Source organism: Bemisia tabaci, chromosome 3, assembly GCF_918797505.1.
Source record: "Bemisia tabaci chromosome 3, PGI_BMITA_v3".
NCBI classification, from domain to species: domain Eukaryota; kingdom Metazoa; phylum Arthropoda; class Insecta; order Hemiptera; family Aleyrodidae; genus Bemisia; species Bemisia tabaci.
Window position 1 is genome coordinate 46,174,633 of NC_092795.1, and position 27,724 is coordinate 46,202,356.

General features: G+C 38.6%; 1 protein-coding gene across 1 annotated transcript; it reads left to right on the plus strand.

The window, feature by feature from the left end:
- The first annotated feature begins 343 nt into the window (after window positions 1-343).
- On the plus strand, window positions 344-23,318 carry LOC109030719 (uncharacterized). The gene is made up of 4 exons (XM_019041814.2): window positions 344-523; window positions 15,897-16,321; window positions 20,395-20,650; window positions 22,586-23,318. Exons 1-4 carry the CDS (start codon window positions 359-361, stop codon window positions 22,670-22,672), a joined length of 933 nt encoding a protein of 310 aa, XP_018897359.2. The 5' UTR covers window positions 344-358; the 3' UTR covers window positions 22,673-23,318.
- The last annotated feature ends 4,406 nt before the right edge of the window (window positions 23,319-27,724 follow it).

Here is a 27,724-nt window from a genome sequence, read left to right on the forward strand (position 1 = left end):
CCGTCCTAATTGGACCGCGTTAAGCAGAAAGGAACCAGGCCATATCAGCTGTCGCCAAATTTAATTGGACAATTTCATTTTTTACATGAAAACGGTTGCGCGAATTTCGGTGAATTTTTTGCATAGTACGGAGCAATTTCTTTAAAATTTTCAAAGGAATCCGCACAACCGTTCTCTTGTAAAAAATTAAGTTGTCCAGTTAAATTTAGCAATAGCTGATGTGGCTTGGTTCCTTTCTGCTAAACGCAGTCCAATTGGTCAAAAAATTATGCGGTAATAACAAATTTCCATAAAAAACAAGACTATTAACCAATTGGTTCTTAAATTGATAATTTTTTGCCCAATTTGACAGCAATGCATGGATGAAGAGGTACCCAGCCTGGCTGGGGGATCCGCGCGCCAGCAAAACAAGACCGCGGTGTTGTGGGTAAATATAAGCACGCTACTCATCAAAAATCTTCACTCTCCACCGTGTTCCGGCCTAATCCACATCCGAACAAACAGCCGCAACATGAAATTAACCGTGAGTACCATTTTCCATTTTCCGTTTTCCGTTTTCCACGTGTCTGGCAGTGATCCGAGAGGGAAGGAAAGGGAAACAATGAAAACTTTCAATATTTTGATAAGCACACGTGACAGTTATTCCATGCCTCGCTGCTGCCTTTTACATTTGTTTCGTCGCTTGAATTTAGGTTAGAATTTTTATTTTGAAAATTAAACCTACCTCTAAAATTCCACGTTGTGATTGTTAGTAAAGTTATCATGTCCAAATTAGATAGGTAGCCTCGTCTCACCCTCAGGTATCATGTTATAGTCTAGGCTAACTTATTTATACTATACTCATTTCTTAGTTTTTAACATATATTCTAAAGTTCCAAATATGGACTTCATTTAAAAAAAATGTGACTGTAATTACAAAATTGCAAGACAAGGGTTTTTTAGTGTATTGCTTCCAGGTGAAAAAATACAGTGCCTTTTCCTAAACTTCATATCCCGCAGTTTTTATGACTTTTTGCCTCATATTCCGTGCACTCAATGAAAAAGATGATTGAATCAACTTTTAAAAGGACAGAGTAACTTTTCCTTCAGTACGTCTCAAAATTTCTAGGATTTTTAAACAATTTATGGACTTAAAAACATAGAAATCGTTTACACTGAGTAGTATTTGTAGAAGTAAGGGTGCACTAGAAATGTCTTTGAATGTTACGAAAAAAAGCAAAAGAGAATTTGCATACACATTCGCAGAATCTTATAAAATTAATCGGAGATCAATATCTCTAAACTTTTTTATTGACTTCCAGAGGAACAAGAAATGGAATTTTCATCGTTTTCTTTCAATTTAGTTCGCCAAAAAACTAGTTCCTTCGTTACCCTCGGTAACTATGAGTACATACTTAATTGAAGACTTTCACTTGTTAATGATCTTGCCTTTCTCTCATTTTGTTCTTTACCACTTTCGTGAATTCCTACCCATCTCAATACATTTGTCGTTGCTCTAAACAGATGAATGACAGGATTTGAACAGTTCCGAATACGACGCTGTGGCGCGATTTTTCGCTGTAGAAAATTATGCAAAAAATGAGCCGTCCAACCTCAAGTTCAAACAACTAAGAATGATCCGAAATGTTGATATAATTTTAACTGAAATTATTTGCAGCGCTGCACAAATAATGACAATCTGTCTTGAATTTGATCAATTTTGAGAAGTCATATCACAAAAGTAAAAAGAACATACAACACGGCCCACTTTCTCCGATTCCCTTAACCATTGCACGTATTTCAGGCTGCATGTGACAAGAACATTTTTATGCCTTAGTCCAATTAAAAAAGTACCTAGTTTTTTGTTTTTTTTTTTTCAAACAAAAAAAAGCGATTGATAAAAGCTGGATCTTCGTTTCTTTCGATTTTTCGAGTTTCTCGTTTATAATATCTATGTATCAGGCTAATGTGGTTTGATTAGTCTTAAAAGAGTTTCGATTAGCATATAACCTTACATAAATACCACGCTTTTTTACCCTCGAATGATTTCCTTTTCGGCCGAAATGAAACTGCGAACATTAAGAAACTCAACAATATCCCCGTTTATTTTACTTTTCTTTTCAAATAATGAAGTCCATGAACCAACCCTAAGAGAAATAATCGTAAACACCGCCCTTTTAAGCCATTCTTCAACGGGTCGATCTATATACTCCTACGCTAATCACAAAGTTTCTTCACACAATACGATAATTCCCTGTAAAATGCGTCAATATTATTCTTCTTATTTTTTCAAAGAATTTCATCTGTAATTTTATCCAAGACATTTGATAATTCTAAATAAAAATATTCGTAACTTTCCTTAAATATTAATTTTCTCTGGCGATATCAGAAGGTGTTTCTCCTGCGAGCTGATTGTCGAAATTGCTGGAAAAAGCTATAGGCAAAGAAGACATAAAGAGTATGAAGCGATCCTATTAGTTGAAATGAGTGGTTCTTACGGACTAAGGGGGTAAATGGGTAAAATAAGGGGGGACTTACTATCGGGTCCCTCGTGGGTTGCCATTAGTTAGTCTATTACCCACGTCCTTTGTCTGCAACCACCCGCTTCCACCGATAGGATCCCTCCATATCCTTTTTGTCTTCTTTGTCTATCTCTTTATCTATCAATCTCAACAATCAGCCCGCTGAACACCGAAACACGGCAGCCACTGGGCATGAACATGTGTTTCTACACTGAAAAAAAATTATCGGCGTTTTTACCGAGGTCCGTTGGTACCTTTACCGTCTCAATTGTTTTTACCAATTATTGGTAATTTTACCAAGATAGACTGGTAAGCTTACCTAAAAACCGATATTTTTACTGTTTTTTCAGGTAAGAATACCACTTTTATTGGTAATCAATTCCCGGTAACTTTGCCATTTTATCTCGGTAATTCTACCACAGTCGATAAAAAATATTGGCGTTTTTACCAAGGTCCAGTAAAATTACCGAGAAAGTTCAATAATTTTACCGAGATTTCTCGGTAAAATTACCAATTCCATAAATGGTAATTTTACCAAAAAAAACTGGGATCAAATAGAACCCTGAATTCTTGGTAATTTTACCCTTTTCTTAGTAAATACACCGACATTTTTTTTCAGTGTGGGCATGAACATGTGTTTCTACGCTTCGGTTCACTGTGCTGCGCTACCTTGCTGCTAAGTGTGTTACAATTGGAAGAAGGAGTCGATTCGGAATAGGAATCGAATGTGCTATCTCATTAAATGTGCTCGGGCACTAGGATTTTGGCTATTTAGGTCCACTCTGTCGAGCGCTTGCGTGCGTTCTCATCATCGGACTTTTTGTTTCGAGTGTGCTGACTCTGTCGGATTCAATTCGATGCCTGTGCCGTGCCGGGAGCTTTCCCTTCAAAACTATAATCAGTGACTGAGTTTTGGAGCTGAATGAATTCGAATCGATATGTCATAACCGGTGATGCAACCGCGAGATCCTCATTAATCACGTGGGAGCCGTCACTTCGTCGGAAGAATTATCGAGGTGAACTGATTTACGATATAGTTCTAAGGATAAATCGACTGCATTTTGCAATTGGGAACTACAATTTCTTGCGCATCCGTGGAATAATGCAGTCCAAATATGTCAGTATGTTGTAGCATACTGCACAATTTTTCTTACACTTCATCGGCACTTTGAACACTTTTTTATATACAATTTTTTTTTTCTTTTTTTTTTCTTTTTTTTTCCCCTTTCAAAAGCCGATTATACCTAGATGACTGACTTTTTTATCATTCTAAATAAAATTTAATTTGTATAGAAAAAAGTGCAAATGTGTCAGCTCATGATTTTGTGGTCAAATTCGAAGTAAGAAATGCACAACATTGCCTCCCAAGATTCATATATTAACAGACGGTAGACTAAAGACAATTGGGCTACATTTCGCAATTAGGAATTACAGTTTCCAGCTCAGTCGTAAAAATACTTACTGGTGTAGGGTAATTAATGCTGCCGTGCTGAGGAAAAACGCCGCATGAACATTCGAATGCTGCAAAATTTCCCCTGATAAAACATTTATTCTGGAAGTAAGTTAAGCATATTTTTCCTTGAAATTTTCCAATATTGTAGATACAATTGAGAACAAAATTATGTATGAAAATTTAGAAGATAAATATTCACATTTTTTCCCAGATAATTCGTATTTTATGAAGGGAAGTTTGGCAACGCCTGAAGGTTCATACAGCGGTCTCCCTTAGGACGGCAGAATTGCACATTCGTTATTTCTAAACAGAGCCGAAATTTTTAGTCCCTATATAATTGCAAAATGCAGTCCAATTGTAACAGATATTAGGGAAGAAAACTGAATACTCCATCTCGCTTAAGTTTACATTACATTTTTCAAATGAAAAAGAGACCATTTACTTATTCATACTTAATTCTTTACTTATTTTCCTCGTAGTGAGCATGACGGAATATGTTGTCTGAAAAAGTCGCTTTGTACTGACTTGCGGCTTTGCGTGCAAATAGTGAAAACTAAATTAACTACATTTTGCAATTGGAAACGGCAATTTTTGTCTCAGTTTAGAAATCACTTAAGTGCATTAGTTTCCTCATGCAAATAAGTGTTTTTACAGATGACCAAAAAATAGTGATTCCGAATTGTAAAATGTGGTCCAAATGTTGAACCGCGTCGGCGATGTGCCGCAATAAGTACATGTGAGAATTGCAGACATTTTGAGCGTTCACCACTACACGGGTAGTGGACGTTTTTTCCGGTGATTTTTTTCGAAGCTGTATACGGTAACATTGTAAAATGCTATAATTTCAGCATCCCCGTTATATATGTTCATGAGGATTTCCCTAATTTTTTTTGTTGGGGAGTGATTTTATTTTTCTAAATGTGTGTTTGTTAATATTGCTTTTAGTAACTAAAATTGGTAAGTTGTCTCGAGAGGGGTATAACTAGAGTACCTTTATAAGGAGAGTATAAAGAACTCGAAAAGGAGGTTTGGTCTGATCAGGTCATGTAGCCCTTGGGGCCAAAGAGGGCAGCCAACCTAGGAACTCGAATTATCCAGTGGTACTAATTTTCTCATTTCAACTATTTGCACTGATCAAAAATTATAAAAGCACGTATACAACTTTGATTTCGTATTAATTTTCTCAGTTTCAACGTCTTGGTCCTTTAAAACGCTTGCTTGGGATGCGCTGTCGGCCCTATCGATTAAGCTTTCAAATGCATAGGTTGGCAGCGGCACTTTTCTCCTGATTTCCGTTAGATAGAACTTTGATTTTGCATACATTTTCCCAGTTTCAAAGTCTTAATCTTTAAAAACGCTTGTTTACAATGCGCTACCGGCCCTATTGATTGATCTTTCAAATGCATAGGTTGGCAGCGGCACAATTCTAGTGATTTTCGTTTTTCATGTTGTCGCCATTTTGGGCCTTAAGAGCTACATAAATCGAGTTGTTCATGCTCTGCCTATAAAGGTACTCTAGGTATAACAACTTTGTTTTACACCGGTCTTTGCTGCAGTTACGCGTGAGGCCGGAGCATGTTCCTGCGTTCAAAAAGCGCGCGCGTCGATGGCACCCACTTGTCTGCATCGGAGCTTGCCCGCCCTGTCGATACTCGGAAGTTCTGCGAAGAGTGGAACAATGGACGTGGGGCTTGGGGGAGTGGGTGGTCTGACTGTGAGGTCGAGATCCTGGCAACGCCACAGGGCACGGCCGCCGCGCGACGCGGTCATAGTCCTACTCCCGCGTTTAAGTCTCCGGCCGCTTGCGTAACCCACCTCACCAACTCATCCGTGGCCGACTTTCCGGTCGTTCCTAGCTGTTTGGCAACACTGTTTTTTCTCCATTTAAACGCATGTTGAACAATCGATTCTATGTGAGGCAGCTTGTCTCACCAAGAGTTCCCTCACACTGGAAAAAATATCTCTTGAATTTAGAGTCCAGACTCTTGAAAACAATGACAAGAAAAAATACTCTTGATTCAATCGGAATTTTTGCTTGAATCTAAAAAAATCCGCTTAAATGAAGAGGCTTGGTTTTCGATTTAAGCAAAAATTCGATTGAATCAAGAGTATTTTTTCTTGTTAATGTTTTTAAGAGCCTGGATTCTAGATCCAAGCGACTTTTTTTCCAGTGCATACTGAGAGTTAAGACAAATCCCCCTCATGGAGGCACAAACGGGAATAAAGATTATACAAATGGAGAATTTTCAGGTGTCTGAAATTTAATGACTTTCGTGTTTTAATGGATCCTACCAAGTGAGCTGAACACGTGGATACCCTTGGATTAAATTGTACAATTTTTGGAGCAGATATGACAAAATTATCTAATCTTTACTAATGACAGAGATACTATTTTCAACATATATTCCCTGAGTAATTGCGTAAAGGCGGATTAAAAAATTATGCAAAAAAATTTCACACCAATAAGTGCATTGGAGATATATCATATATAAATAGGTTAAATCATGAATGTCCACTATAAATTTACAATTGCAAGAGAACTCGTGGATCTTAACGATTAGTCGTTAAACGTGATGTCCAGAGGTCAAATTGCTACTAGTCAGGGGCATGAAAGTTGATATTGCCTTTTAAAAAAGCCGCACTCATCACCCGAATGATACGTGTATTTGATACCAGTAACTAGCCAATTAAAGATGGAAAATACTTTGTTGCAAAGGCATTTTGACTACATACCATCATAGACTTATTTTCATGAGCCAGTTTATTAGAACACTTAACTTAGGTTACATAATATTAACAGGCTCAGTTTACTAACATACACATACTGGTGAGACCTCTGGCCACTAGTGAATCATTTCGAGAATTCATTATAATAAGTGAAAATTGCAAAATCTGGCTCATTAAGACTTATAATTTTAAAGCTAGTTCAAACCGCCTAAAATAAAGTTCTCAGAAACTGTATTAAATTTTTTACTTTTTAGAGTCTAAAGAAATTATGTATTTTTATTTATTTATTTTTTAAATTTTTTTTTTACTGTAATTACCTAATCACTGATAATCCCACCCTGCAATGAATTTACCTTTAGAAATGAAGGTAGAAACCTTTCATGTCGGTATAATAATGACAGAAACTATCTTGGACAGAGACTTGAGAGCTAGGCGTTTATATGTGAATTTATCGGAGGGCTACAAATAAATGCAGATAAAACGCCTTTGTTTGGCGATACCATTTAGCAATATTTACAATATTATAATCCTCTAACCCCCGTCTAATTTTGATTCACCCTAAGATGTTTGGGAATAGAATTTAAGCTTATTGCGGAACAATTAGTTTCTACGCGCTCACAAACATGCCGATTCATGTTTCCGCCGAGGAGCGTGCTTGAACCCATATTAGTGACCGCACTGGTTGTAATTTATCACTCGCTGCTCAGTTTATCACTTTCGAGTGTGATTGTATTCGATGATTATCACCTGACGGAGTGAAAGAAGGCTTTCCTGCCTCCTACCGTACATACGCTATAATTGCTAGTTCCGCATACCATCGTTGTCGGATTAACCATACCACACAAATATTCATCCACATGGAATATTCTGATGCGGACCATAAAATACATTGACAAGAAATTGAAAAAATACGAATCAAAAATCATTCCGATAAAATAGGAAAATGCTGTGAAAATGGCTATACTCATACGGCGTTTATCCTTTGCACGGCATAATGCCTGCATGTGAGTTTTCGTACCTGTATTCTAGTTTACTAAAATGTAGGCGGAGCCGTGATTCGTAACACGACGCCGATCCATTTTTTCCATGATACCTTCATTTTATCAATTCTTTTCATAGAAACGGTTTCGGAATCCTAATGAAGAATCCAAATACTCTCACTGTATAGGCACACTATTTGCACCGGTCAATTTGTTTTTTTTTTTCTTTCTTTTCTTTTCATCTGAAGAGGTGAAAATAGGGGAGAAAAAGAGAGCAACGCACAGTCGTAGGATTAAAAGTGATGATCGTTAGCTTTTGATCTCATAATTAATGGTGAACGGGTGCTGCAAAATACGCAAAGAGAAAGGAGGGCTTGTGCCGGGTTAGTTCAATTTATGTAACGCCAAAATAGGCATAATAGCTCACTTAAGACTGTTTGCACCCAGGCGCGTCTCGTTATATCGACAATAGCCATTAAATCACATTCGCTTTTAGTGTCTTCAGGGAGATTTCAAAGCAAGATCCGCGAGAAGAACTCCGGACGATTTTCACACGTTCCAAAATGGGAAATCTCATAGGTTTTAAATTCTCTAAATGTGTTTGTAGGGTATGATATAAATATATATATTTAAGGAAAATGTTCTTGAGGGTCAGTGTAACTTATTATGAGGCTTTAAACACTGGTGGTCAATATTTCAGACCGGAAAAAGGTTTTGTCCCTTTAACAGTGCTAAAGAACTAATTAATTTACGATCTCTGATCGAAATTAGACTAGTATTCGTCTCGTCTATGGAGAAGGAAAGGCAGGAATAGGACGAAGAAAAATAAATAATTTCCCCTCTTTTTTCCCAGTCCCTCTTCTCCATCCTCTTCTTTTTTCCTCCTATTCCTCTCCTCATTATCCTCTTATTCCTTCCGAATTTTCCTCCTTTTATTTTTGTGTGTCTTTCTTCTCAAGCAAATGCGTTTTCGTCTGTAATATGCACTAACTAGAATACCTTTATAAGGAGAGTATGGACAACTCGAAAATTTGGAGGTTAGGATTGATCAGGTCATGCAGCTTTTATAGCGCCCAAAAAGGTAGCTAACCTATGAACCTAAATTATCCAGTGGTACTAATTCAAACTCCGAGAGTAGGTACACTGATCAACAATTATAAAAGAACGTATAAAATTTTGATTTCGATACATTTTCTCAGTTTCAAAGTGTTAATCCTTAAAAACGCGAGTATAACGCGCAGTCCACTCAGTTGATTTGTCTTTCAAATGCATAGGTTGGCAGCGGCGCTTTTGTAGTGATTTTCGTTTTTCACGTTGTCGCCTTTTGGGCCCTAAGAGCTACATAAATCGAGTTGTCCATACCTACTCTCCCCATAAAGGTACTCTAGAACTAACAATGAGATCCGAGTCTTTCAGGCTAGGGTTAATCTTGCGAGATCGAGTGCTTGGAGAAAATGAAGATGTTGCATGTGTGAGGAAATTGCGATTTGACTGTTGATTCATATGTAAAAGTTCGCGAGAAACACGATGGTGCACACGATGGTTTTTCTCTGAAATCAACTCCCAAGCTCAAAAAAAGCTCTCAAGTTGAGGCCAAAATGGAAGGAATATCCCACCCTACCCTGAGAGTCCACCTCTACATCAAGACAACCTCTCCATGCAAAAATAGGGAGCAAATACATTGACAGGGCTGCCACTTCATTTGGGGACTCTAAAACTGAAAACACGGCATCGCTGCTAATGTATTTGCTCCCTATCTTTGCATGGAGAGTTTTTTTTGGTGTAGATGTGGACTCCCACGATAGCGTAGGATATCCCCTCCATTTTAGCCTCACTTTGAGAGCTCTTTTTGAGCTTGGGAGTTGATTTTAGAGAAAACCATTGGCACCATCGTGTTTCTCGCAAACTTTTACGCAAGAATCAACAGTCAAATCGCAAATTCCTCACACATGCAACATCTCCATTGCAGCAACGACCTTTTTTAGAGTAAAAATAACTTAAAAATGGAAACAATACGTATGTTCCCGGCGTTCCTCTGAGAGTGGCGAGGAATCCTACTTTCCACTCCGGGCCGCGCGTGGAATGAGGATCAGGGTCAGATTGCACCTGCGAGTGTCTGCGGCCGCCGCGGGTATTTCACCGGTGGGAAGAAAGAAAGGTGTGAAAAAATCCCCCGACGGTGAACAATACAATCGGCGCGTGGCGTATCTCCTAGATTTCAAGATGAGCGGTGCATCCCAAGGACGTCTCCGTTTCGGATCATCCACCGCCCGCGAACTTTAAAACGTCACATCATACATTATACGGTCCAGTAATTCACCATGCGGTGTTGCCGTCTTAACATAGTAAACGCTCGGAAATAAATTGTGGATGACTCCATACATTTTCGATCGTTTTCTGAAAAAGGGACTTCGGATCACACAAGATAAGCTTTCATTACCTGGAGAGGATGGAGATGTTGCATGTGTGAGGAATTTGCGATTTTACTGTTGATTCTTAAGTAAAAGTTCGCGAAAAACACGATGGCGCCACTGGTTTTCTCTGAAATCAACTCCCAAGCTCAAAAAAAGCTCTCAAGTTGAGGCCAAAATGGAGGGCATATTCGCTATCCTGAGACTTCAAGTTTACATCAAGGCAAACTCTCCATGAAAAGATAGGGTGCAAATATATTGACAGAGCTGCCACTTTATTTGGGGACTCAAAACTGAAAATACGGCAACCCTGCTAATGTATTTGCTCCCTATCTTTGCATGGAGAGTTTGTCTTGATATAGATGTGGACTCTCAAGACTGCGTGGGATATCCCCTCCATTTTGGCCTCACTTTGAAAGCTCTTTTTGAGCTTGGGAGTTGATTTCAGAGAAAACCAGTGGCACCATCGTGTTTCTCGCGAACTTTTACATATGATTCAATAGTCAAATCGCAAATTCCTCACACATGCAACATCTCCATTCCATACATTTTTTATCGTTTTCTGAAAAAGGGACTTTGGATCACACAAGATAAGCGTTCCTGGAAGGTACATTTTTGGATTGGAGTCTTCAAATCGGCGTGAATTTAGTTTGGCCTGGTATTTTTTGGCTTAAAATAATGATACAACTCCTCCCGATGCTCTTATATGCATTAAAACATTTTGGGTTCATGTGAAGTGAGATGTCTTTTCTCATAGAGTGTCATATTTTAAGGAGACTTTCTTTATTGGGTGAAATTATTTCTAGGGGAAACATTTCCCAAAACGCGGTTTCAAGTTGTATGCTCCACTCGAGAATCGACAATAACTTTGCCCAAGGCAAAGATTGACACTGACTTCATTCAGAAGACACTATTTCAAACTTGATTGTTTTCAATGGTATTTCTCTCGGCCCGGAACAGAGTAACCATATCCGCGAGTGCACAATAACCACGGTTGGATTGGAAAAGGCGAATCCTGAAACATTAGGAGTCTAGGAATTTTATACGGTAAAGTTTGTTGCAAAATCATTACATGAAAATCAAAGGCAGCCTAGGTATCTCCTCGAGAGAGAAAGTATTCTCATTTGCACAATTTTGCAACAAGGTATTTAGCTATTCATTCACTTTGCAGATTGCAGTGCTCTCAGATTAATCTTTTGCGGTTTGCCATGACATTCCTGCACTATGTTTTTGCATGAGAGTTTATATTTACTTCCGCTCTCTAAGTCCGGTTTCTTAAATTCCGAATTCGCGGTTAGATTTCCTTCACCATCCAATTATTTTAATTACTGAAAATTGCCATCCACTCCTACACCAAAAAATGATGACATGGTGACAATGAATAACTAAGGTGATACGGAAAAATCATGAAACAGCTTTACTCATTTAAATAGGATACAGAACAGCAAGGTTTTACTTGCATTAATAAACTGTGAGGATAATGAACATTTTTGAGTTTAAAAAGGGGGTTCGAGAAGTCGCTTTCAAAATAATCTAAGAGTAGAATTTGGTTCGAATTGAAAAACGCAGCACGACGCTAAAACTGCCAAACCACGTATCTCGGTTTGCAAGGTTGCAGCCTTCCTGTCGTAATTTATTTTTTAAATGGAAAACTACTCAACGGCTATTTTTAAAAACTGCAACGATTTTCCTACTCTGCCCAAAAGAAATTCTGCGAAAACTTTACGGAATGATGTTAATTCGTTTACCTGTAAAAAAAAAGAAATAGGAGCAGAGATTTTTAGACATCGCAAACGAGATACGTGGTTTGTGAGTTTCACCGTCTAGCAGTAATTTTCAAGACTTTTCATTTGAATCATGGTACTTCAATATGACATTTTTTTAAAGCCAGGCTTTTAAGGAGTTGAGGGTCTACTGTACCAAAGGTCATTTTTGGATCTGCCGCCATGAAAAGGAGGATCGACAAGCAGGTTCGTTAGCCGCGCATAAATCACTTGGAAGACGAGTCCTAACAGGACCGATCACAGGAGACGCCATTCTCGCTGCGTCTTACGCTTTCTTCTCAAATAAGTGGTGCTAATAGTATCATGCCTCCGCAAGTGGTGTAGTGATCTATCTTGTTCAAATGCTCGCAACGCTACTATACGGTTTTCAACCAGTCTGGAACACAGCGACGGTTGCGAAGTCTTGAAGACTGAAAGCTCGCGTTGTGCAAGCGTGTCAATAGATCACCGAGGGAATGTCAGATGATGACCAGTTAATGGGGAGTAAGTCCCCATACAGCACACACTCATACGGCATTTCTTCGAAAATAAACCCATGGTGCAATGCACTGAGCGTGGCACTTGAGTAACCTTTAATTGGTCGCTGTTTGGTTATTCTGATTGTGGATGTTGATGTTAGGACGCTTGCCCTATCCAAAAGGGGTAATACACGTGTTTTACATCTCTTGCCGGGGAAGACGGTAGCCATAAGGATCGGATAAGGAGTTTAGATGCCTGAGGTGAGATGAAAATACCTACTGGATTGCATTGCAATGTTTCAAAGTTTAACCTGACACATTATTTATTCATTGATTGATAGATGCATTTTTCTTGTAGACAATTTGAAGGGATTCCCCTCAAATCACAAAGAATTTTTATCTGAAATTTAAAAAAAAAACTTTACCTTAAAATTAAGTATCTCTAGCTCTCATTTATTCACATCACTCGTGTTCTTTCAATCAGTAAGACCACATTTGATGCTTCATTTGTACGTATTTGATGTATTTACGGACAGTCTAAATAAATGCAAGCATATACTACTCAATTTAATGCAAGGTCTTTAAATTTTCTGCTAACCAAGTCAAATATTAAAATCTTGACTTATCTTAGACACAAAAGGAGATAGCGGAGAGGGTGGGAACTATTATATTTTTAGTAAATTTCTGATGGATTTCCGAAAATGAACTAAGCATAAAGTAATTAAAATTTCACAACTAAGTAGGTACAATCTATCTGAAAGATACCAGATTCCGTGGTCAAATGTTAAAAGATCTTCGTGGAACACATTCAAGCAGGCGAATTCTCAACGCTTCGCCTGTAAGTTTCCACAACACAAAATTTCACTTGAAATACGCTGTTAATGTGAGAAGACTATAAAGTAATAAGTAAAAGTAGACTATATGAGTTTGATTGCTGCTACAAGAGTGGGTAAAATTTACTCATCATCATTGAGATTATTAACACAAGGAAATGATTTGCTTAGTTGTTATACTTGCGTAATTGTTTGGATCGCCTACAATATAAAACCGGTTGATATTAAAGTGATGAGATGAAATAAAAAATTGAGTCCTGTAATGAATTTGCTCCCAAATTTTAAAAATGCAGGAAATCGCCTGACAAATTCTTTACTCAAACAAAAAGGTGCGATGAGGAGTGTCAAATATGTCGAAATAGCAGTGCTTTGCGGAGTCCATTCGCGACACTAGGGCACTTGACTTGCCATGTCCGTGCTAAGTGCGCGGCAGGACGTTCATTCGAAAAATTCGGCGGCGCGTTCAAAGCCCACCAGGCATCAAGCATTGAATACTCCGTGAATGTTATAGAATTTAATAGCCCTCAATCAAATAGTTGATCAACTTAGTGGACATGGACTACGTCCGATTAATGTACACTTCAGCAAAAATTAGTCCAAAAAAGGCGCGAGGCAGATGCATTCAATTCTTTGTAATTCTGACCATAAAATGCTAAGATTGCGTGACCTGTGTATGAACACTTGTCACTGCCTCCAAATACCGAAGGTGCCACTTGATTTTAGTTTCGCTTTTTTTCTGAGCTGAGGAGTTGTGGAGATATATATAAAACGAGGGTGTCACATTTCTAAAGTTATTGGCACTGAGGTCTTGAAAATGTGTTTGTTTCAGTTACAACTAAAAACTGTGAAACTCAAATGCAAATAAAAATATATCGAAACATATTAATACAGGCTTCTCTAAATCTTGAATTATAAATAATACGTGTATGTTTTAATGAAAAAACGGTGAACCTAGCATTACCCTTCCACCTTGTCAAATGCAAACGTATGCATGTATTCTGCTCCTCAGTTCTAAAAATAGATTGCTAGATCATGACTTCTAAAAAAGAAATTTACAAGAAAGTAAACCAAAAAAATGAAAGGAAATCTTAAATTTTTAGTAAAATGAAAAAATTTTCCTGCTCTTAATTGATATAATATTCAATTTCATGACATAGTTTTCGTAATTTGTTATGGATACACCGTGTGCCTCTCTGTCACGAGTTTTCATCTCTAATGACATACTTCATCAGGTGCGGGATATATAACTCTTCCTCAAAATTTTTTAATGTCATAATATTAGGTATCATGTATTGTCACAAGATTTCCGAAAACTATGATCAGTGAATAGCTTAAAAATGTCGTACAATAAGCTACACTCGGTTATGTCTGTACCCGTGCGTCTCTGGATTCGCCACGAGACATTCCAAAAACGTATCACAATTTCAGCCTGCCCTGAAATGTCGAACCAAATTTTAAAGTTTTAAACATTCAGTGGGCGGATTCGACTGAAAATTTAGTTATGCTCCATTTGAGATGTGATATTCCATTGCATCTAGGTGGTATATTCAAAAAAATAATCCATCCGTTCAATTTTAAAACTTATAATCCACTTACACGAACAACGTTGAATCAGCAAAAACAGCAATAAAAGATTTGTAAATCATTTAAAGGAGACCATACAAGAGGATTCTGAATTTTTTATCGGCAACCTGTCAACCGCGAAATAAATCTGTAGAGCTATTGAGGTTTATTTGCATATTTTAGTTGTTTTCGCGACTCCCCTCGATGCTGCTATAGGTGCTGATGACTCACCGTACTGCGCAAGCGCATGTCATAATTTTTTCGGCATTTCATTTCAAGGGGACCTCTCTGACCCCTACACTCGATTTTAATGTAAAGAGGCGCGGAGAGGCGTATTTAATTTAAAAATAAACATCATGAAACACTGACCATCCATCATTTGAATATGTGAACGGCCACGACCCTCTTCTCAGCCTTCTTCCCTCGAAATCACTTAGCAAAAATTTAAACGAGAGTTGATTCATCTTTGACTCGATGGGCAAATTATTCCTTTGAACGGGAATTGCATTTATGGTTTATTTCTGCGTATGTTTTTTAATTCGTTTTGGAGCTCTCTAATTAAAACGTTCTCTGCCTCCTCCACGTTTCCGATCAATTTTTTAGTGTATTTTCCGAAGGAAATACACTATTGCGTTTTTTTAAAATCGATTTTTAGAGCATGTTCTCTGCGGCCTTGATTGTACTTTAATGCAAAAACAAGGGACCGAAAGCGCTGGTAGCTGAAAATCCTTGAATCCTTGGACTACTAATTCGAAAGAATGAAAAACACTCGGCAATGACAGCAGTATGTATAAACATAGTGCGGCAAGTTTCTGAGGAGACTTTAACGCAAGAGTAGAAAAGTACGAGTCATGGATTTATTATGTTAAGTACATAGTATGGACATGTGCAAAGAATGTCGGAAAGGAGGTTGCCCAAACAAGTTTTGGATTGGGTACCACCTGGGAAGAGGCGACGGGGACGTCCCGTAAAGGGTTGGCGGCAGGACGTTGAGGAGGAGATGTTGCGGTGTCAGTTATTGCCCTATAACCTCTGGGAAGACAGATATACGTGGCGTTTGGGTATCGCAGAACGCCAGAGTGCGTTGTAGAAGCGACTTTATATTTTTATGTCTTAACTCTCGCTCAGCAACTCCAGATTTCTAGAGTGTTCGTCCCGTTCATAATGCGATCTCTTCTTGTTCCAGATTGTCCCATTCCTTCTCACTCTGAGCGTGACGCTGGCCCAGCGTCAGTCATACCGGCAAGCTCAGCCTCAGTACCAGCAACAACAGCAGTACCAGCAGCAACAACAGTATGACCAAAAGCAACAACAGTACGACCAACAGCAGCAGTACCAGCAGTACCAGCAGTATCGGCCGGAGCCCAGCGCAGCTGACGTGTATTCGGCGCTGAAGAACCGGCCGATCGTGGTTCAAGACCAGAGCCCAGCCGCTGCCACTTACCAGAGCACTCCGTCACCGGTGGCCGTCACGCCGGCCCAGAACCTCGTCCAGCAGTACTCCACCCCCGAGGCCCCAGCTCGTCTCCTCTCGAGGGCCGAGTACACGACGGTCATACCCATCATCCGCTACCAGAAGGAACAGTCCCTCGATGGAAGCTACAAAGCGAGGTGAGTAATTGAGGCAGGAACTCTACACGGAGGAAAAACACTTCGTGCGTGAGACCCGAAGTTGAGGTCATATGGATCTCTGAAATTTTCGGATCACATATCTAAAAACTTGAGGTCCAGCTGCCGAAGTTCGGGTCAGAAATTTAAGTATTTCGATACATACCGAAGGGATCGGGTCACACATCTGAAAAACTCCGGTACATACCGAAATGCTTCAGATGTCTGACTCGAACTTCGGCAGCTCGACCTCAAGTTTTCGGATGCGTGATCAGGAAACTTCAGAGATCCGTATAATCTTAACTTCGGGCCCCATGCACGAAGGTTTTTTTCTCCATGCAAAGGATATCATTAGCGGATCTAGCAAAAAATTGTTTTTCTTCATTTAAACCTACGGAAATGTATCAATGTTTTGAGGGGCTAGGTGCTTCGACAAGAATCGATTATTTGACATAGGTTTAAATGGAAAGAATCCGATTTTAGCACAATGCTGTATCCGCCTCTGAAGGATATCGCCATAAATCGTCATTTCTTGATGGAAAGGACGTAATCTTATTTTCAACGTTGCTAAATTCCGACTGCAAATCGTATTTTTACAAGATGACTTTTGGTATTACCTACTAACTAAAAAAAACACTGATTTTTTTTTTGTAATTATACGCAAAATCATAAAGTTTTTGGATATGCATTGCACATTCATAATTCTTGTAAAATATTGAATTGGCCGGATCAATTTTGCAACCTCGGAATGGAGTTGTGTTTTTTCGTTGGGAAACGACGAAATTAAGGAATGATGGGTCAATCACATGACTCCGTTTTTCTGGTTTCAGATTATAGATCAGTGGAAAAGAATGAGATTTGTGTAAATGCTAAGTTTCCACGTCCAAAATCAACGGAGGTGGCGTCGTTCAAAAAACGGCACGGCGTGTGACGTCATCCACCGCAATGTGTATACCATGGTTTCTTCCACCTTCGTTTCATTCTTGTTTCAAATCAAGCAACCAGTGCAAACATGTGTATCGCTAATTGATGAGTCCAAGGTGGAAAGAACCATGGTATGCATTATTATAAATCTGCTTACAGTATGGTTGAATCTCCCGTTAAATGTTTCTTTAGTCTTTATTTTCCGTTCAGTTAAAGTTCGGTAAACGTTCAATTTCAAGGAATTGTCGTTAGCTAGTGGTAGATAGAGAGCTTAGCAGTCTTTCTAGATTTAAAGAGAGACCCTCCACTAACCTCTTGGCAACAGGTGGAAGCTTTTACTTCTGAGGATCCAACACGTCCTGTATGGACAATGAAATGGCAGCAACAGTCATCACCCTTTTTTCGGCTGTTGATCTATATCTACTAGGTGAACTCTGAGACTTCAGATGAAGTCATGAGTCAAACAAGTTTACCAAACTTCAGTTTGTTTGCGAAACAAAATACCCACCAAGTTTATTAACATCCACAAAGAAGGTAAGTCAACAGGCGAATGTTGGAGCCCCAAAAGTAGAAGCTTCCACCATTGCTAAGATACGAACGAAGGGCCTCTCTAGAGTCCCTTTATACTGAGAGTTAAGACAATGTGAATCCATTTCTGATTGGTTCCCGTATTTTAGGCCTCCACAGTGTCACAAACGGGAATGAGGATAAAATTTTCACCAATTGCAAAGATTATGATCTGGAATGGACTGGGGAATTACGGGTTCGGCAAGGAACAAGTGGAATGAGAGAAGGAACGGAGAAAGGGATCTGAGAATGATCCGATCAAATATTACGAAAAACTATCAATTTGTGTAATCTTTATTCCCGTTTGTGACTCCATGAGGGGGGTTGTCTTAACTCTCAGTACAAAGTGACTCTAGGCCTCTCTTTGTCTGTGGGTCTTTTCTAACCTTATTGTTTTTCCTCGAGCGTCCAATAATAGCGTCGTGCTGACACTCTAAATCCATAGTGTCCGGGGAACCCTTGGATCTTGATTTTCCTCCCTTCGTTTCCCAGCACATAAAATTCAACAGCCTCCCACGGTGTTGAGATCCCCGATGGAAATCTCTGTCTGCAATCGGTACATGAATCAAAACGGAGCCCTGAGCGTGCTATCGGAACATCTGCTAGAACTTGCACCGATAACAATGGGACATTACGAGCGACACAGTTCAAAGTCAGACGGCGGCAAACCAGTTTCGCCCGACCGGGGGAGACCGGGGCAGATTCACGCCGGTCGTCGAGGAGCCCCCACCGACGCGGCCGGCGTTCCTTGCAAAACGGGGCCGCTCGCGCTCGGATGCAAAACTGATTCACTGTTTTGCATCACCTCCCGGGTTTGGGTGCTAAATCTCTTGATGAAACCCAGATTGCATAGCTGTCATCAACATATCAATGCTGCGGCCGGCATTGCTGTATTGCCAAATGCGGGACCCTCCGACGAATTTCGTAGAAAATTTTCTCTTCGAGCTATGCAAAGCCCAGAGACAAGAGACCTTCCGCTAGTATCTTGGCGCACTGGAAAAAAAGTCGCTCGAATCTAGAGTCCAGACTCTTAAAAACATTGACAAACTAAAATACTCTTGATTCAATCGGACTTTTTGCGTGAATCAAAAGGAAATCCGCCTAAATCAAGAGGCTCGGCTCTTCGATTCGAGGAAAACTCTGATTGAATCAAGAGTAATTTTTCTTGTCAATGTTATTAAGAGGCTGGACTCGAGATCCAAGCGAATTTTTTTTCCAGTGCGATCGTGGAAACTTTTACTTTAAGGGCCTTCAACATTCAACTGTTGACCTACCTACTTTGTTGATGGTTGACAACGTGTTGGCAGTTTCATTTTGCAAACAAACCGAAGTTTGGGAAACTTGTTTGGCTCATGACGTCACCCAAAGTTGGACTTCATTTTGCAATTTGGAACTATAAATTCTGGCTCTTATGGAAAAACACATATGTGCATAGGGAAACAATGGCACATATGTCGTTTTTAAACCGGGCTAGAATTTATGGTTCCAAATTGCAAAATGTAGTCCAGTTCATCATCCACCAAGTACGTAAGTCCACAGCCGAAAAAAGAGGATGACTGTTGCTACCTTATAATTGCTCATAAGGAAGTGTTGAATCGCCAAAAGTAAAAGATTCCACTTGTTTCCAAGAGGCCAGTGTATGGTCTCTTGTCTCTGGCAAAGCCAGAAAATAAAAAGTAAAGGTTAAGTTTAAGTTGTTAAACGGACGGATAAACGGGGTTTAGTTGTTAAACGGGGATTAGCTCAACTGCAATTCTTCTTGCCTAATTTTCTCTTATGTTTTATTCATGTGTTTATTAAAGAACTAAATTACTCACCGTTTTTAAGGTGGATCTTCAGCTCTTGCTCAATGCATTCTAGGTATGGCATCGATAGTATTCACATTTTAACCATTTGGCGGATTATTTTGGAAAAATCTGAATTTTTGTGTATATATGTATCATTAAGAAATGTTCGTTCCGACAATTATCTTCAAAACTCTTAAAATAAAGTCAAATGTATTGTATACATTTTGCAACCAATTTCAATTTATCGATTTAGATGTTCATTGGAAGTAGTGCCTCTGACTTTGTTTTAATACTTTGGAAGATTATTTTCGGCACGGACATTCATCAATAATTTGTCTACGGATGGACATTTTACTGTCCGAAAGTAATTCATTCAAAGGCTTTAAGTCTGAAAAATATTGATCGTACCCAGGATGCATTGGTCAAAAGCTGAACTCCTACAACTTGCAAGGTCTATTTGAATTCATATTTGGTTTTGAGGAATATACAAACCTTTGAGTTTCAGTGTTACTCCCGTTTTTGTTGAACTAAAACATCAGATTAATGGTCGTGGTTAGGCTGATTCCAAGTAAATCCACAATAAATAAACGCCATTAACCTTAGATACTTCGACCCTATCGGACGTTACCAAATTTCCTCCAATGTTTCCTTTTTTACAAGAAAATTAAGCAACATCCTGACTTGAAATATTGCATTTCGCTCAACGCCAATAGAAAATTGACACAAATGGTTTTTAAAAATTCTCTTGTTAACAATAATATATACTTTTATGTTTTAAAAGACCCCTTTTGTTTTCAGCTATGAAACTGGTAACCACATCGTAGCTGAGGAAACAGGATTTTTGAAAAACGTCGGAGTTAAAGACCACGAAGCTTTGGTGCAACACGGTTCATACTCGTACACCTCACCAGATGGCGTCCTCATCAATGTCCAATACGTGGCCGACGAGGGAGGATTCCGGGCAACCGGTGACCACCTTCCTACCCCACCCCCGATTCCCGCTGAAATCCAAAAGGGTTTGGATACCATCTTCGAGCAAATCAGACTTCAAGCGGTGAGTAAAAAATATACAATCGCTATTCATAACTACTTTCTGATAATCTTCAAAGGGTCACTGAAAGGAGAATCTTCGGTTAGAAGAATCTAGAGAACATGCAACTCTCTAGAAAATGATATTTCCATATAAAACAAGAAATGATCAGAAGAAAGGCTGCCAAAGAAGATGCTTGATTGGGTTCCTCCTGGAAGGGGAAGGTTCGCCCAATGAAGGTCTGGTGACAGGGGGTTCTGGAAGAAATAGGAGAGTGCCAACTCCCTGAAGAGCTTTGGGAGGATAGGACTCTTTGGTGGCTAGGTGTCGCAGAGCGCCAAAGAGCCCTGTAAAAGAGTCTTTAAAGTATATAACCCAGAAAGAATAGGAAAAAAATAATGAAAATCGCTGAATTTAAGGGTTCATTACATGCTTTATAGAAAGAGCTCAAAACGGAAAGAGGTTCAAGAATGGTATTCAGAATGTATTAGGGCTTCTTGTGGCACCGTATTCATTGTCAGTCTTTGAAATGACTAATGAAGGCTTTTAATCATCATAAGAAGACAGGTTCTACGGATTCAGAGCAAAATGTGACAGTTTAGCTTTAAACATTGATTCCTAAAAAAGATTACAATAATTTGCTCCCACAGGAAATTAAAAACAAAAATATGATTTTTACAAACTTTAAAGTAGCTGCCGATCTACCATGCGTTTCCAAAGTAATACAATATATTTTTTGTCGTAATTCTTAATGTTTGAATGTGAAAATCGTTGTGATATCCAACAAGAATCCATTTCAAAAGTTACACCATTGAGTTTTGCTCGCAATTTGCAAAAATTGACTTTTCAAGATGCAATTTTTGATGCCTTTTAAACCTTCCTCAAGTCCAACGTTAACAATTACTACTGCATACCTGAAGCGAGGAGCTTTTTAAGGAACGATTTTGGATATAATGCTTGCAAAGAGGCATTGCAATCAGGCTTCTGCTCTTTCCCTTTACAAAAAGAAGAAAAAGATGAAGAAATACAGTTTACATAATAATCGGAACAAATAATAAGCTTGTTGTTTCAAAGTGACGTTATTCTTTGAAATATGACTGAAAAAAATAAAACAAATCTGAAGAGAGAGCGGTTATGAATATAATAAAGTCAAAGATCTCACGCGTTTCACAACAAATCAGGAAAATGGCGCCTCGATCGTAGGCGGATAGCGTAGATGCAGTGCGTGTAGCATACCAAAATATTGTAGGCGTTTCTTTCAAGGCATGGTTTTCCATTCAAAAACAAAGAAATATAGATTAAAAAGGAGTACTCACGAAATATTTTTTAAGATGCTTTTCATTTCTCAAGCAGCAAAATGTCCTTGAGCCCCTATACGTCTTTAGTTGATTTTCTTTGACACATAAATGGGTTTACTTCATTGTGAGGTTTTATATAAATACCAAAGAATTCATAAGAATAACTTTATCGGGGCTATAACCTCCCTCCCCCCCCCCCCCAAAAAAAAAACCAAAAGATTATGAAAAGATTAAAAAAAAAACATATATAAGAATATTTAAGGAAAAAAAGTCAAAAAGACTACTATGAGATAGAAAAAAAATATAAATGAGAAAATTACTGCTTTCAACTCAATCCTTGCAATTAATGTATTCCAGCAATGATGAAGACGAAATAGGTAATTTATTTTGTGTGCAAAGAACTCTGATATAATGCATTTTCTTCAAACATGAAATAAAATTAGTATTACTTTATACATTTTTGCAATTAATCATGCATGAACTAGTGATATGGTGCAAATTAAATATATTCAATATTCTTATCAATGCGCTATTTTGGCTATGATCCAGTATTTAAGTTTTGTGGACAAATATAAATTCTAAACCGTAAGAATTTCAAATTTTGCCTTCCACATCCGAGTGTGCGAACTCTTTTAAATTGACGGTCTATTAATTTTTACAGGAAGCAGAAGCCAGGAAACCCAAGCCAGCTGGAGACATCAACACAAACGCAGTAACGGAAAACTACAACGGGAGATACCAGCAGTAATTTTCGAGCTGAATAAGCGCTCTTTAAAAGTTCCCAAAAGCTATGATTATCCATTCGATAGAAAAGTTATCAAAGTTTCGCTACCAGTCGAATTTTAAGAGGAAGAAAAACGCTTCGCTGGCAAAAAAGTAGCTTAGATCTAGAGTCCAGACTCTTAATAACATTGACAAAAAAAATACACTTTTAATTCAATCCTATATTTTTCCTTGATTCGAAGAGCTGAGCCTCTTGATTTGGGCGGATTTCCTTTTGATTCGAGCAAAAATTCGATTGAATCAAGAGTATTTTTTTCTTCTCAATGTTTTTAAAAGTCTCGACTCTAGATGCAAACGACTTTTTTCCCAGTGTCCAGCAAATTGATACTTAAAAAGATGTTGTTAAAAGATGGATTTTCATGGCATTATAGTTTTTTAGGGATCCTTACCACCGTTTCTGCCGAAAGAAGGGTAGTGCAGGCCCTTGTATTCTCTCATTACCAATCTTTAAATTGTGTTAAGGTTGGTTATCTCAAAGTCTGATGAACAAAAGTGTTCATATATTCACCAGTTACCTATTGCTGCAAAAAAGTCCTAGATATTAAGTTTAGTGTTTATTTTTCTAGTTGTTAAGTGATGTAAATACTCGGATTAAATTTTTTACACTCTAATTATTAGTTTAGTAATCAATTTACACTCATATCTGTTTAGAAAATTCAATCCTGAACTAAAAACTCATTTCCTTCTGAAGGAAAGTTCATCATTTCCTGCGCGAGGTAAATCGGAATCAAAACATCTAGTTTTTAAACAAAAGTTATAAGGCTGTTGAATAATGGACCTGTCGCAAATTTCACCTAGAATGTTGCACCGATACCTAACTTGAAGAATAGAATATTAGTCTCAGCATTGTCGATGTAATGCGATCATAGCGACTTTTTTTCTACCCTTATGTTAAAGTCTCCAAATTTGCAACATATCTGTAAAATGATTTTGAAGTTTACGTGCGGGATCTCTCTTACTACTTTCCTTTCTGGATGTTGACAGAAACTACTTTAGTCAACCCATCTGTGTTAAAAATGAGGCTTATATAATTCTTATGAATTTTTGAATCAGATCAACCCCTGAAAAGATACTACAAAAGGAATATGTGTCATGCGTTCTCCCATAAGAACACATGTTAAATCGCGCCCGAGTTTCATCTAGTGTGACGTCATTGAATTGTAGTTACGGCCTCTCTATTCTCGTAGGCAACGGTGATGGTTATGAAGTAAAAAGTAAAAAATGCACATATTTTTGCATATTTGTATCATAATTTGTTTATTTTAAATATTTGATTAAGTCGTGTTGCATTTGCCGATTGGCGCGCTTATTTGAACCTAATCTGGAATTTTGCCCGTTTTCCTTATAATTTGGTTAAAAATTAGATACTCAATTCTGATTGGTCCAATTTCTCTCGGTGATGAAAGAGTCATCCATCCAAAAAATTCACCAAATCCTGAAAATATTTAAACCAAATACCGTAAAATTGTCTCATGTGATAAGAGGCAACCATCAAAAGGATTAACTTTTTGAGACGACACTAATACTTTTCTCCGTGAGATATACTTGTTCAGGCTACTTATGGAGCCAAAGGTTACGCCCAAGGGTTAATGTGACCTTAGAGATTTGTGTACTTAGCATAAGCAAGCACGATTGACGAGAGTTATGTAACTTCACGCTTTCCGCTTTTCATCGTTGGCAAATATCAATTATTCGATCCTCCGAGAGTCATCCTCCGTAATAATCTGGAGTTTTTAATGTTTCCTCAAGAACGGCGATACATAATTCAAAAGGAAATGTAAAACTGCAGGTTCGAAAGAAAATTACTGAAACAACAAAGACTGGACTTTTATGAATGAGGCAATTGGCGCCCTAGAGCATCCTAGTTCATATTGTTCAAACTGAAGTATAACTGCAAGTGCTCTTGATGATTCTATTAATCACAGCAACGGTTGGCCAAACGTGATTCATATTCCATTTTCAGTGATTTTAATACATTACATTGTAAGATATCAGAAATATCTGCCAGTCTGCATGTAGAAATACTGCTGAATAATCATGTCAAAGTGAGGTCAGAACTTGGGATTGCAAATAGGAAGTTATCCTATGTTTTAAGTATTTTGACGTCATTCTATTTTCCTTTCGTGAGATCTATTGAAGCTTAAGAGGCTCTGAGTGACCTTTGGGGATGGTAAATGTAGCTTTCCAATAACTTCAGAGACGCAAAATTATATTTCAGTACTTGGTCGCTCTTCTAAAAAAGATAAATAAAATTCAATTGTTTTACAGAAAAATTAAGTAGATTGATTATAATTTTTTGGTTTCCCTAGAGTACCTGTCTTCGGGAGAGTATTGCCATCTCTGTGCCACTCTCTGACTCGTTCATCAGTTTCGGGTTATCATGGAGCTCCAAAGTTGGACCAATAAACAAACTCGACACAGTGGAACTCGTATTATCGGCTGAAAAATGAGTGATAATCACACTCAAAGCTTAATTTTCGGCAAAAATGTCCATTTAAGGTCGATACGAACTCAATTTAGAAGTTGATCATAAAAAAATTTCTATCACATCCAAAATCATGTCTTGAACTTTGTAGAACTTTGTCACCATCTTGTTTGTTTACATTGGGCCAAACTGGGAGCGGATAAGCTAGGGTTTGTTTACTTTGGTCCAACTTTGGGGCTCCATGATAGCCGACAAATCAGAGACCGGCACACTTTTTCCGTAGTAAAAGGATTGAGATGGCAATACCGTCTCGCATACGGGTACTCTATGTTTCCCTTGGCAGATACAGGAAAAACAAAAGCTTTGACGAAACTCGCAGAATACTATTTTAGGCAAGACATTTTACAATTTTCTTACAATTTATTTAAACCTACTTAACCAAAACCACATTAACTGCAATATCGTACATTGCTTAATTTCCTCTAAAGTTCAAGTTTTAATTCTTAAAAAGAAATTAAACTATATTTTTAAGTGAAAAGAGGGTTCCTTCCATATGATCCGTGGTAAATTTAAAGGTGGTTTTACGATACTATGTTGCCTTTAGTTTTTGTTGTAAAAATAAGCCATGAGAGGCAAATAGTGTAAAGGTTACGAGGATCGTTTAGATGACCAAAGATGAGGTTATATTTCCTCAACAAATTGAGCTATTTTAATCCACATAAATCCAGCCGAATAAGGAGCTCGGAGGACAAAGCGCACAAGTACTTTTTTGCTATTTCGAGAAATACGTGTTTGAAGTTTAAAATTACATGGAGCCTCATGGTGGAAAGAAAGTTTAAACTGACTTTTTATTGCTTAAAATGTAGAATTTGGGAGCAAATTTTTCACAGAGTCTGCATTGAGACTAGTACTACTTGAAATTATTGATTTCTCAATTTTTTCAAAAACTGCACTTATGCGCCTTGTCCTCCAAGCCCGTCAAATCTAATTTTTTGACTCACCAATTTCTATTCGGCACTAATTGGCAACAACGGATGGATCTGAAATGCTGAATACTCATCGTGTCATCTAAAGCACTCAGGGGTCAACTGCTGTTTGGAGCTTGGCCAGCGGAGCAAGCGCATTCAGTCATAAAAACTCACCTACAGCTGCGCAGCTTTTGTAAGAACTCACTCGGCTATTAATATATCATTTTCCTCCATTTATTAGTCGGCGCGTTTTTCATTGCGACACCTGTGGCGGGGAATCTTTGGCGACTTCATCAGTCGCTCAGTTTCCGGCCATGCACAATGATTTAGTAAGAAATACTTACGCTTCGTGACGTGGTATACAGAGCGTAACGTGGGTAGAGGTAGAGTACCTTTATAGACAGAGTATGGCCATTCGTATCTTTTTACTACAGGAAAACTGTTCCGCTTTTTGATTGGTCAACGAGTTTTTAGGCTTCATGATGCTCTTAGGGCCGTATATAAACAAACAAGATGGCGATTCACCGTAACATCGATAAGAAGCTAAATTTGACAAAAAATTCAAGTATACGGCAGTAACAATTTAAACTAGCATATCTACGAATAACACACGTAAAAAACACGAAAACATTGTTAAATCGCCTTTCACCTTTATCACAGGAGGATGTAAGATGTGCATAACCTCAATCTTGCTTGCTGATAACAGCCATCTTCTTTGTTTATTTACGGCCCTAAGAGCATCGTGTCAGCCTATTCGCTCGCGACCAATGAAAAACCGGAACAGAAATGGCCATACTCTGTCTATAAAGGTACTCTAGGTAGAGGTGTGCGGAAGAGGGCAAGAAAACTGAAACATCGCAATTCTACGACAGAAAATAATCTTAGTTGACATGATCTTATGTATGTATGAATATATCGATTTTACAGTGCACTACGTCACTCTGCAATACCCAACCCCTACTCAAATTTTTCAAGGTAGAAATTGCCCGGAAGCTGGTATCATAGGTGGATCCACACAGAGAAAAAAACTTCGTGCATGGGACCCGAAGTTGAGGTCATGTGGATCTCTGAAGTTTTCTGATCACGTATCCGAAAACTTGAGGTCGAGCTGCCGAAGTTCGGGTCAGACATCGAGGCACTTCGGTATGTACCGGAGTACTTCAGATGTGTGACCCGAACCCTTCGGTATATATCGAAGTACTGCAGATGTCTGGCCCGAACTTCACAAAGATCCATATGACCTCAACCTCGGGTCCCACGCACGAAGTTTTTTTCTCCGTTCAGGGGGGGGGGGGGTTATCATAGGGGTCGCCCTAAAAACAGGAGGAAGGAAGTATATGTAGGGAGGAACGGGGGAAAGAAGACGGAAGGTAGATTGTATTTGGTAATTATTCATGGCAAAATTGACTGAAACAGCAAGTTATATGCTTTAAAATATTGAAAATTTTTTGGGGGGAAGCTTTCTAGACTCCCCGTCCGCCCCCTTTCTCCGTTCAAAGTGTCTGAATTCACCTATGACTGGTACTTTTCCATCTCATTTGTGATACCACCTATCCATCCTTCAGCTTGACGTCCTTGACGAAGCGACGCCCACCTGAAGTAGCCCCGTCTACAACCTTTTTCG

Bases quoted from the DNA above. Each gene is read 5' to 3' on its own strand.
- LOC109030719 (XM_019041814.2), top strand. From the start codon at position 359: ATGGATGAAGAGGTACCCAGCCTGGCTGGGGGATCCGCGCGCCAGCAA. The intron at 524-15,896 runs GTGAGTACCATT...TTCTTGTTCCAG, and splicing joins GCCGCAACATGAAATTAACC to ATTGTCCCATTCCTTCTCAC. The intron at 16,322-20,394 runs GTGAGTAATTGA...TTTTGTTTTCAG, and splicing joins GATGGAAGCTACAAAGCGAG to CTATGAAACTGGTAACCACA.